At 34.8% G+C, this 12878-nt stretch overlaps 2 protein-coding genes across 2 annotated transcripts; both read left to right on the plus strand.

Moving 5' to 3' along the window:
* Nucleotides 1-8779: 8779 nt before the first annotated feature.
* LOC135130776 (serine/threonine-protein phosphatase 6 regulatory ankyrin repeat subunit B-like) lies at nt 8780-10323 on the plus strand. Its single transcript, XM_064058196.1, has 2 exons — nt 8780-8840; nt 8915-10323. Exons 1-2 carry the CDS (start codon nt 8780-8782, stop codon nt 10321-10323), a joined length of 1470 nt encoding a protein of 489 aa, XP_063914266.1.
* Nucleotides 10324-11896: 1573 nt separating this feature from the next.
* On the plus strand, nt 11897-12874 carry LOC135130777 (uncharacterized). Its single transcript, XM_064058197.1, has one exon. The coding sequence runs from the start codon at nt 11897-11899 to the stop codon at nt 12872-12874; it is 978 nt and encodes a 325-aa protein (XP_063914267.1).
* Nucleotides 12875-12878: the final 4 nt, after the last annotated feature.

Consider the following 12878-nt stretch of genomic DNA (forward strand, 5'->3'; position numbering starts at 1 on the left):
TTAACAACACACCGCTACATAGCATCTGTGAATACGGGAATCTGCCGACATTAAATCTGCTTCTTGATAGTGGGGCAGTACTGGATGTTTTTGGGAAGTTGAATAAGACACCCTTACATTTAGCCTGTGAAAATGGGTTCCACGAGTGTGTGAAAGCTTTGGTCGCATCTGGTGCAAATAAATACGCGGTGGACGCAAACGGACGAACACCTCTACAGGTGTCAAGGACTAAGAAAATATATTACTTTTTAGGCATTGAAATTGTTAGTGAACGTGAAAATTACTCCGCCGATATTTATTGAAATGATACCAATTAGAAACTGGGGCATTTTGGTGTGGTGGCATGATTGTAATTTTGCAGTTTTTTAATAAAGGGACATAGATGAATTTTTTTCTTGCTGTTAATAATTATGGAAAAGATATAAGAAGGTTAGAATACGATTCTATATTTGACAAGACATCACAATTTGGCCCCTGGAAATTATCAGACCGTAAATGGTTAACTCTAAACACAGGAAATATGGATACATGTCTCATTAGATTATAAAAAAAGTTGCTGAAGCATTATTATGAACAGATGATATCAAAACTGACAGGCTTTTGTTAATACCAAATTCTGCTTGGTAACAATCTGGAACCTGGCTCAAAAATTGTCCGGTGGGACCAAAAATCGTCGGTAACTGGATGCAAAATTCTGCAAAATAAATAGGAATTGAAAGTAATTTAAAAACAACAAATCATTTTCTTCATTTTTGTCTATTTTACCAAAATTTCAACTGTTTCTCTTTGCTTTTTAGTTGTAGTCTAAGGGCCGGTCTTTTCACCTCCTGATAAAGTTCCTGATAATTTTTATCTGCTGGATAACGTCAAATGGTGTCTTTTCACCACCTGACAAAATTATCTCCCAGATAAATAGCTCTTATTGTATTTTTTCATCTTCTATTTCTTGACTTCAATCTTTCTGTGTTTGTTACACCATTTTGTTGGATTTTAACGTCAGTTAAAAAGTTCGCAATGACGTTGTGAACGTTGGCACAAGGTAGATGAACAGGCGTGTTCTGCAGCTGAAGGTGGTGGTGGCCCTTATACAACACTACAGCCCGAATTGGCGACTTTTTTGCCAAAATCAAATCAAAGAAAAACCGAATTTTGTTATATTTCTCTTCAAAAGTGACGTTTTGAATCTGAAGGAGTGTTTCTCTGTGTTTTACAAAATACGCCGCTGCAAATTATTCGCCGAAGAAGTTGTGGAAGAATTCCGTTTTGTCGGTCTCAAATTTGTTGACGTCCAAAATACGATTCTACGACTGGTCGCAAACAACTGATCGCAAACAACTCATCGCAGCGACAATTGATCGCACGTAAATTTATCGCAGCGTCAATAGGTCGCAAGGTAAAATTCATCGGGAAGTATTTTCTTTTATTAAAACTAAATATTTTGTATTCTGAATGTTAAGTTGGAATAAATTTAGCAATTTGATTATAGATAAGTGACGAAGTATGTAGTTGCACTTTAAAAATTAAAAAATACGAGCGTAAACACCTTGTTACATAATATTTTTTATTAATAAATTGTCACTTTGGTTATTTTTTTTTAAGAGATTGTTACTGTTTATGTCGTTGCTTATTTTACCTATTATATTATAGGAACTAGCTTCATTATTAGTACTCAACATAAAAAAATTGTTTATTGTTTTCAACTAGATTTATTATACAATTATTTAAAAAATCATATTTTTAACAACCTTTAAATTTTAACACATTTTGATACAGACTTGTCTATTCTTGTCTTTATACATATCACCAAACAATAAAATTTTCTGCAAAGAATGCAGTAAACTCCAAGATTAATTGTTAATATATAAATTCAAATTTTTGTGCACCAAATTTATAAAAAGAAATATATATTTAATTTTTTAAACAATCAAACGTAATGAAAATAATACTTTTTCACTTAAAACTGTAACGAGAGTTTTTTCACGATTTCATTGATTAAGATAAATCTATAAATTTTTAATTTGACAGTTGTAATAATTTTAAAGCCATTTTTTATTAAAAAAAAATGACGCGTGTAACACGTTTTGAAAGCTATTTTTTTCACTCGTTTAATTGACAAACTTTAAACTTGAGAAAAAAAGCATGAATCACTTACTTGAGTGTCTAATTAATAAGACGAATAATACAAATGAACATTACAGTAGCATACCGACGAAATATGTGTCAGCATGAAAAAAATTATTTTACAATATTTTCACTTTTTTGCTCTTTGGTTTAGTCGGAAATGAGCCTAATAGTTAAGACCCACCACTGACCCGGAAATGACCGCCATTCAGGCAAGACTTCTATCATTACGAGTACTAAGACCAAGTAATGATATGCATTGATTAGATTAACAGAACAACTTTCGAAATTCTAGAATACAGCATACAAATTAGTCTGCTATTATTCTCTAATCTCACCCCATCCCCAAAAGTCTAGCGTAACTACCGACCATTTATCCGCGCATCACTTGGAAAGCTACCTACACTACTCTGACCTACTGGTGCTAATCTAATCTGACTGACATGATCAGACTGTTCAAGAAACTTACGAACAATATGACATGTTCCTAACAAAACAGCTTTTTGAATTTTGACAATTATTGAATCATTCAAATGCAAAGACTTTAAATTCTCAACTAAGCTATTTGGAACTACACCTACATTAGAGATAACTAGGGGTAAAATTGAAATTTTTTTAAGATTTAACATGGATTTCATTTCTATCGATAATTGTAGATATTTTGAAATCTTGGTGTGGTATGTTTGAATAATGTTGCTTGTGTTAGGAATAGCAATGTCAATGAGAATGGCTTCGTTCGTGTGTTTTTTGATAAGTATGATGTCTGGTCTGTTAGCTGTAATGTTTAAGTCTGTAAGTATTGTGCGATCCCAGTATAATTTGTATTTGTTATTTTCAAGGAATGGAGATGGAATGTAAGTGTAATAGGGTGTCGTATCTTCGATTAAGTTCATAAGTGTTGCTAATTCTTTGTGGATGATTTTGGCTGCGTTGTCGTGTCTAGCTTTGTAGTCAGTTTGTGCTAGGATGCTGCAAGAAGAGATTATGTGCTGGATCGTTTCAGGTTTTGCTTTGCAGAGGCGACAGCAGTCGTTTCTTATGTTCGAATCTTTGATGATGTATTTTCTGTAATTCTTGGTATTGATTACTTGGTCTTGAATAGCAAACACAAATCCTTCTGTTTCGGCATATAAACTTGATTTTTTTAACCAAATCAATGACATCTTCTTATTGACATGAGTTTCTTCTAAGTCTTTCTAGAATTTTCCATGTAGTTGTTTTTGTTTTAGCCCACTTATTATTTTATCTATTGTGTGGGGGGTGTGGATTTCTTCGGTGTTCGACAGATTTAAGGGTGTGTGGTTCAAATCTGCTCTTGTGATGGTACGAAACATTTCATTTCTTTCCGCTCGTTTCAAGAAATACTTCTTCAAATGTGAGATTTGTCTCTGACATAAGTTTTCTAGGTTCTGGAAACTCCTTCCTCCATTCTGTCTTGGTAATGAGAATCTTTCAATCGACGATTTTAGATGATGCCTTCTATACTGTGTGAAGATTTTCCTTGTTGCGATGTTTAAATTTTCAAGATCAGTTTTGAACCATTTAATGACTCCAAAAGAATATGTTAGCAGTGGAACGCAGAATGTATTTACTGCTTTCATTAAATTTTTTCCATTTAACTGTGTCTTCAATATTAATTTTAATCTCGCTAGGTATTGATGTTTCAACTGTGTTTTCGTTTTGGTATGATTGATGTGGGAGGATTGACAGAAACCCAGATATTTGTATGTATGTATCATTTCGTTCTTGGGCTTCGATTATTTCGTTATTCTGGGTTATATGTGGTACTTGGTGTTGGACGCCTTTTTTTATTGCTTGGGTCTTACATTCCTCAATACCAAAAGACATACCAATATCACCGGAAAATTGTTCAGTCAGATTTAATAGGTTTGTTAACTGATTTTGTGTACTTGCATATATTTTTATGTCATCCATATACAGCAAGTGACTTATTCTGTTTTCTCTTTGTTTGTTAATTCTTATATTGAACCCATAATTGCAGCTGTTCAGGATATCGGAGAGGGGATTTATTGCTAAGCAGAACCATAACGGGCTAAAAGAATCGCCTTGAAAAATTCCTCTTCTGATCATAATTGGATCTGACTGAATTGTTTGTTCATTTAAGGTTATTTGGAGGGTGGTCTTCCAAAATTCCATGGAACATTTGAGAAAAGTGCAGATTTTAGTATCAATTTTATATAATTCCAGAATTTTGCATAGCCAGGAATGAGGGACAGAATCGTAAGCTTTCTTATAATCAATAAAAGCAGTATATATGTTTCGGTTTTCTTTTCTAGCTTGTTCACAGATGATGGAATCTATGATTAATTTCTCTTTGCAACCAAATGATCCTTTAATACATGCTTTCTGTTCTTCATTAATGATGTTAGAGTTAAAACAGTGTTGATATATTTTTTGTGTAATGCATGAGGTTAATATTTTATAGATTGTTGGTAAACATGTGATAGGTCTGTATTTTGATGGATTTTTTGCGTCGTTATCTTTAGGTTTTAAGTATGTTACACCATGACATAAGAATGTTGGAAAGGAGGATGTTAGTTACCGTTTTTATTATTATTATTATTAATATTAATATTATTATTGACATCTTTCCCAACGGGGTAGACCCAATTACAGGGAAAGGAAAAAAAAACAAAAAACAAAACATTATAAGAATTTTGTGTTGCTGAATGTTAAAAATTTAGCTAGAATAAAATTAAAATACAGAATATTCCACAGATCAAATTTGACCAAATTACTATAAAGCAAATTGTGAATCTGCAAGAAAGACACTAATACGAAATTATTACCAATTGATACGTATGCCTTATATGCCATATTCCTGGATTATCACATTTAGGATAACAGAAATATTATCAGTCAGGTCGCAGGTTTTAAAAATACTATTACATACCTACTTTGCACATTGAAATGATGGGGGATTTCACGTGTATATTACTATTACTTGAAGGACAGTAAAAGATTTCACGCTGACGCGAATTTTGTCTAGGTACTAGAAAATTCAGCTTACCTGTTAGCCATATACTATCTATTTTGTTGTTGATTAAATTAATTATGAATTTGACTCCAGCTGTAATTCTTCTGTTGAATAATGAATTAATATTAAATCGCTTCAGAAGAAGAAACTGATGCACTCCCCTTTGAGGATATACTCCATCTTCACAATATGACAGAAACTTAAGAAACATACGCTGAACCGACTCAATGCGGTTGATATGGACTTGATAGATAGGTTGCCATACAATCGAACCGTACTCCAACTGAGATCTCACTAACGCAAAGACTAACATTTTCAGAGTTTGTACTTTTGTGAAATCCTTACCATTTCTATAAATGAAGCCGTAGATTTTATGCGCTTTAGCAACCAACTGATTAATGTGTGGAACGAACGTGAATTTCTCATCAAATAAAATACCAAGATCAGTAATATTCATAACGCGATTTAAGTTTGTGTTATTGATTAAATACTGGAAACACAAAGTTGACTTCTTGCGAGAATACGACACAACTAAACATTTCAAAATATTCAAAGAGAGTCGATTTCTTAAACACCATTGAAAGATGTTATCAAGATCGGATTGGAGGGCAATGCAGTCTTCCACAGAAGTGATTACTTTATAAATTTTACAGTCGTCAGCAAATAACAAGCTATCAACAGACACAACATTTGTAATGTCGTTGATAAACAGTAAAAACAGCAATGGACCCAAATTCGACCCCTGCGGCACACCAGAACTAGGAAATATTTTTTTTGACGCATAACATCTATACCTAACGCATTGATCACGATTTAATAAATAAGATTTAAACAAATTGAGGAGCGCATCTGTAAATCCACATGATTTTAACTTGAGTAATAAAATGTAATGATCGATTTGATCAAACGCCTTAAGAAAATCAAGGTACACCACGTCAACCTGTTTTCTGTTATCAATTGCTTCTGATGTAAACTGTGTAAAGCAGACTAGATTCGTGATAGTGGAACGCTTATCCATAAGCCCATGCTGAGAGGGACTAATATATACTTTGACCGCTGAATAAATATGTTTGTATAGTATACCTTAAAAAATCTTGGCAAAATTGTAAAGTAATGAAATAGGCCTGTAATTTTTCACGTCTGCTTTATCACCTTTTTTCAGAACCGGACATATTAAAGCCGCCTTCCACATCGCAGGGAAGGTGGATGTTTTTATTATTAAGTTGTATATATATACCGACGGCTGTGCGAAAACAGAAGCGCAATCTTTCAACAAAAAATTTGGAATACCATCCGGACCCATGGTTAGTGTATTTTTAGAGTTCTTTAATGCATTAAACACATCTTCTTCTAATATTTGGGGAGGTGAGACACAACCGACCTCACGAATATCAAAATTATCTGCTATAACAGATGGATCAGATGGAACATAAACAGAATTAAAGTAGTCCGCAAATGCATCTACAATGAGATTTGGATCATCAAAATTACAGTTATTATATTTCATAGCGCTAGGTATTCGCGACGTGCCTTTTTTACTTTGAATAAATTCCCAAAAACGTTTAGGATCTTCGTGGAGACGATTTTCAATATCCGCCACATAGTTTTTGTAAGAGTTAAATATGGCTTGTTTGCTATTAGAGCGATAGAACTTGAATTTATTAAAGGATTCAGTAGTTTTGAGTTCCTTGTACTGTTTATACGCCAATCTCTTATACTGTAACAACGAGATAATGTCAACATTAAACCAAGGAGGATAATGCTGTTGTCTTGGTTTGACCCGCAACTTAGGAACAGTTACTTGAAAGACGCTATTAATTAATTCGTACAAAATTGAGCATGGTCGATCAACTGTGTTAGCTTTAAACAAGGAGGACCAATCAGTATCTAAAAATAATTGATACATACTTTGAAAGTCAGCCTTCTTAAAATTAAATGAATCAGCTTGGTCATTCATGCTAAAGTGAGGAAGAACATCAGCTATTAAATTTAAATTAAAGAATAGAGCTGGATGATAAAGATCCTCTTTCACAAAAGGAGATGGTAGTTTGAAGACACTGCACGTAACATTGGAGATTACAAGATCTAAAATATGGTTGTAGAAATTGTACACATTATTATACTGACGACTGTTACAAAATTTGATAAAATTATTTAATAAACAGCTGAAACGGTCATTAGATCCTTCCATAAAACCAGAGGTGTTGAAATCACCTACAATAACTATATTATCCCAACTTGAGAAATAATTTAAAGAACTAAAAACATCAAAGAACAATTCGGCATCTTGGTAACACATCGATGGTGGTATATACAGAACAAATATGTAAAACTTACGAAAGTTTTTACATAACAATTTTACACCTACAATATCGATATTTGGAACTGTATCATATATAGAGGAGAGATCTAATTCAGAACATCATAACTTAGAATTAATTGCTAATAGTACACCCCCACCTCTTGCCATACCACTCTTAATTGGATCGCGATCTTTACGAAAAACCAAATAATTAGGAGGAACTAATTCACAATAAAAGATTTATGGAACTTGTATGTATTTATTTTAACACTTTTTTAGAAATAATGAAATTTTTGAGAATATAGCACTTTATTTTATTTTTCTCATTCATAACAATTATTACTTATTTTCTCTATAAACGCTATCATCTTTCGCCTGCGATCAATTGTCGCATGAGACGAGTTGTACTTGCGACGAATTGTGTTGCGATGAATTGGGACTGCGACCAGTTGTCGCTGCGACCAATTGATCAATGTTTGCGATCAATTGTCGCGCGACGAATTGACGCGGTACCTGCAAGTACCTATGAAATATAGGTCATATTGTGAAATATAACCTTACAGGAAACACACACGATTTTACTATGAAGATACATCTAATTAAATAATTGAATTAATTAATAACTTCAAGTATTTAACACACCCTATTTTGAGATGTGAAAACTTCGTAAAATAAAGACTAAACTATTTGAAGTTTCCACTTTCATACTTCAAGTACTTCAGGAGTATATAAAATACTGAATGAAGTACTTGAGATAAAGTCCTTGGCAAAATCAAGTACTAAACTGAAGTACATTTAAAAATACTCCAAGTACATAAATATAAAAGTACTTCGAGTAAAGTTTTTGAAGTACTTAAAGTACTGAACAGCTCTGGCTACAGGTTTAAAACTAAGCAAAATATTGATAACAAAAAAATTAAGATTACTTGTCTGGCTTAGGATTGGTTTATTGCGAACCAATTAAATTTAAATAAAAATAAATCTCAAGAACTAAGGTTCACATTAAACAAAACCTGAAATAGATTTTTGTTTATGGAATCGCTAATATAAACAACTTTTTGTTAAATTTAACGGAACGTAACTCCAAAACGGCACAAGAATCGGCATTTTCGTTTAAAGCGGTCGATTCCTGAAAGTTTTCTTATATTGTTAGCAAATTTTCAGCTCTCGTGCTCCCATTTTTTATAAAACAAGTATATTGTATGCATAAAAATATCTCTAGTTAGATAAAATTTGACCCAACTTGACATAACCTGACCTGACTTGATATAACCTGCCCTGACATGACCTGATCCGACTTGACTTAACTTTCTCCATTGTCTCAAATGAACTTTAAACTTGGTCGATTTGTACAGCAAATGTCCAGAGTCAATAATGTGGACTTACAACTGCTGGACTGTCTAGTACTGTCCAGATTGTGTACAGATTAAACGTCCCATAAACTACCCAATTACCCATAAACATTTTCATTACCACTTCGATTCAATTTTCAGGCAAATGGAGTGAACTCCATACAGCTTGTCTCACAAACAACTGCGCCAAGGTCAGATCCCTCCTCGATGAAGGTGAGAACATCCACGTCAGAAGCCAATTAGGACTAACCCCACTCCACGCAGCTTGCATTAGAGGCAACAAAGATGTCATATTGATACTTCTCGAAAGAGGCGCCGACCCCAATGCCCTCGACGCATACTGCAACACACCTTTGCATGTGCTTTGCATGAAGGACGACCCCTACCTCGTCAAATTCTTAATCCGGAAGGGCGCCAAAGTAAACGCCTTGACCTTGGACGGCCAATCACCACTTTCTTACGCCTGTCGAAAGGGCAACTACCAAACCGTCCGGATTCTCATTCTGCATGGGGCTTCTCTAAACATCCGAATTGAAAATGGGCAGACACCTCTGCACAAAGCTTGCGCCGACTGCAATGTGGAAGTATTGAAGTTAATGCTGATGATGCGGTCTTTGCTCAACATAGAGGATGATTCCGGGAGGACTGCGCTCCACATAGCGTGTGAGAAGGGGTTCGAGCATATTGTTACGCTGCTAATACAAACTGGGGCTGTGGTTAATGGCAGAGACTTGAACGGGGAGACGCCACTGCATTTGGCGTGTCGGAATAGACGAGTGGATTGTGCTAGGATCGTGGTAAAACGTGGAGGCGTCGATCCCAATATTACTGATAATTCAGGAAATACAGCCTTGCATTTGGCTTGTCGACATGGACTTGATGCGATTGTCAGACTTTTGCTGAAAACGGACGGCGATTTGAGTGCCAAAAACGGTGAAGGGTGGACACCTTTGCATCTAGCGTGTATGAAAAACAGGCTCGACATCGTTCGTCTTTTGGTGGCAAGGGGAGCTTGTGTATACGATGTTAATTCCACTGGGAAATCCTCTCTTTATGCTGCTTGTATGGGGGGCAACGGTTTCATAATCAAATTTTTGATAGAGAAAGGGGTTTGCGTGGATAGTAGAGACATTGAAGGCAAGACTCCACTACACTACTGCGTAAGCGTAGGTGACTACGCAGCGGCGAAACGGTTGATACAGTCTGGTGCCCAAGTGAACGCTGCAGACTACTTTAACAACACACCGCTACATAGCGTCTGTGAATCCGCGAATCCGATGATATTAACTCTGCTTCTTGAAAGTGAAGCAGCGTTGGATGTTTTTGGGACGTTGGGCAAGACACCCTTACATCTAGCCTGTGAAAATGGGTTCTACAGGGGTGTGGAAGCTTTGGTCGCATCTGGTGCAAATAAATACGCGGTGGACGCAAACGGACAAACACCTCTAGAGGTGTCAAGTACTAAGAAAATATCTGACTTTTTACGCAATGAAATTGTTAGTGAACATGAAAATTACTCCGCCGATATTTATTGGAATGATACCAATTAGAAACTGAGGCATTTTTGTGTGGTGGCATGATTGTAATTTTGCAGTTTTTTAATAAAGGGACATAGATGAATTTTTTTCTTGCTGTTAATAATTATGGAAAAGATATAAGAAGGTTAGAATACGATTCTATATTTGACAAGACAGCAGAATTTGGCCCCAGGAAATTATCAGACCGTAAATGGTTAACTCTAAACACAAGGTTTACGTGTATTGTAAATATATAGAATTGCTGGGGTATCAAATGAGATCGATCAAGACAACATTTTGAATTACCTAGTAAAGCAAAACGAATTTATTTTTGAGGAAGGTAATTATTATAATTTAATAAAATTCTATCAAATTAAGAATAGTGAACATAATAGGTACCAGGCGATAATTGAAGTCGACATACCCACTTACAAAAGGGCGGTCAGTGTTGGTCACTGCTTAATCGGGCTTGATAGTTGCTCGATATACTGCGGACTAGACGTTTCACGTTGTTTTAATTGTAATGGGTTTAATCACTCTTCTAAGGCCTGTAAGAGCAAGTTAATATGTCCGCGCTGTTCAGAAAGTCATGGTCTAAAAGAGTGTAAGCCTGAAACTCTCAATTGACCTTTTTGGCGTCTCAATATAGCAACCAACTTTGTTTGTGATCTCTGAGTCTTCTGACTCTCATGAATCCCATTTAAATTCTGGTGGTGATGTAATTAATTCTTCTTATGCTGCTACTCTTTCTACAAATAATTGTTCTTTCAACTATATGCCGCATTCTTTATCCATTTATTATCAAAACACTCGTGGTATCAATTCAAAATTAAATGATCTCTATAATTCTTTACTATCTTGTTGTTTTGATATCATATGTCTTTCGGAAACGTGGCTTAATGACTCGGTCAGCAATTCTGAGTTATGCCCTTTGATTTTCAATGTTCTTAGATCTGACAGAAGATTTCACAAACGAAATCTTACTAGAGGCGGTGGAGTATTAATTGCATTCCGACAACACGTTTCGATAACTCAAATAGACTTATCTTCCCACGGTTTTGACAAACTGAACTCGGTTGACATTATCGGTGCTAAATGACTCTATGACTATTTTTCCTTCTATATTTTTGTAATATATGTTCAACCAAAAACAGCCATTGAAGAACTCTCATTATTATTCAATTTATTAAGTGATCTAATTCAACTACATGATCAACATATTTTAATTATTGGGGATTTTAATATACCAGAATATCACACAAACTTAGGAGACGTCGTTATTGGTAATAACAAACTGTCTTAATTTCATTTCTAAATTTTCTCGACCTTAAACAATGCAACGGCGTCGCCAACATCAATGATAGATACTTAGACTTAGTGCTCTCAAACATACAGTGTTATATCGATAAAGCGGAAGATTATCTACTACCTGAAGATACACACCACCCCTCACTGCTTATTTCTTTGGAATATCATCAACCAAAAGTAAAGGTTATAAGTAACTCTAAATCTTCACAAAAACGCTGGAATTTTCGTAGAGCTGACTTTCCAAATTTATATCGTCATTTAGATGAGATAAGTTGGTCTTTCTTGGAGAACGTTAAAGATGTTAATCCTGCTTGCTGCCTCTTTTATAACAAACTTAATAGCATATTGGATCTTTATGTACCCAAATCTCAGCATTATTGTAATAATTCGTTTCCACCATGGTTCACTTGTAGTATTATTAGAAGAATCAAGCGAAAATGGAGACTATGACTATAAATCCCACAAAAACCAACTAAATCTACAGCATTTTAAAACTATTCGTAACGAGCTTAAACATGACATCAAAATCGCGTATCAGTTGTATACTCAAAATCTGGAAGCCACTATTAAGACCGATCCAAAAAAATTCTGGGCGCATATTAGTCGTCTGAAAATGCGTTCTGGTATACCTTCTGAAATGATTTATTTGGATAATATTTTGCGTAATCCCAAAGACATTGTAAATGCCTTTATGGAACACTTTCACTCCAGTTATTCGGATTTTAGTCCAAGTTCTATTGATGAGTTTATTGATGAGTCCAGCAATAATTCCATTAATTTTATTTCGGTTACGGAATCCAACGTCTTTGAAACCTTGATGACTATCAAACCTAATATGACTAGTGGCCATGATAATATACCAGGTTTTTTATTCCATGACTGTGCCTCAGTGTTTTCTTATCCTTTATCAATTATATTCAATATTATTTTGAAAACTGTATCGTTCCCAGACGTCTGGAAATTATCTGTGATCTCACCAATTTTTAAGAAAGGGGAGAGACATTTAATAGAAAATTACCTACCCATCTCATTGATTTGCAATTTTTCAAAGATTTTTGAGATGATTCTTCATAAATTTCTCTCATTTAATGTGCACAATTGGTTAACGGAATCCCAACATGGATTCATAAGTGGTCGTCCTACTGTAACGAATTTGAGTTGTTTCACCCAATTCGTAGCCAATAGTTTCGATGCTAAACAGCAGGTGGACGTGATATATACTGATTTTTCCAGGCCGTTTGACAAACTCAACCACAGAATTCTACTGATAAAATGACGCA

This window comes from Zophobas morio, unplaced genomic scaffold (assembly GCF_036711695.1).
Source record: "Zophobas morio isolate AGI-343-1 ecotype UQ-CSIRO unplaced genomic scaffold, CSIRO_AGI_Zmor_V1 ptg000018l, whole genome shotgun sequence".
Taxonomy (NCBI): domain Eukaryota; kingdom Metazoa; phylum Arthropoda; class Insecta; order Coleoptera; family Tenebrionidae; genus Zophobas; species Zophobas morio.

Bases quoted from the DNA above. Each gene is read 5' to 3' on its own strand.
- LOC135130777 (XM_064058197.1), top strand. From the start codon at position 11,897: ATGTTAATCCTGCTTGCTGCCTCTTTTATAACAAACTTAATAGCATAT.
- LOC135130776 (XM_064058196.1), top strand. From the start codon at position 8,780: ATGTCCAGAGTCAATAATGTGGACTTACAACTGCTGGACTGTCTAGTA. The intron at 8,841-8,914 runs GTACAGATTAAA...TTCAATTTTCAG, and splicing joins TCTAGTACTGTCCAGATTGT to GCAAATGGAGTGAACTCCAT.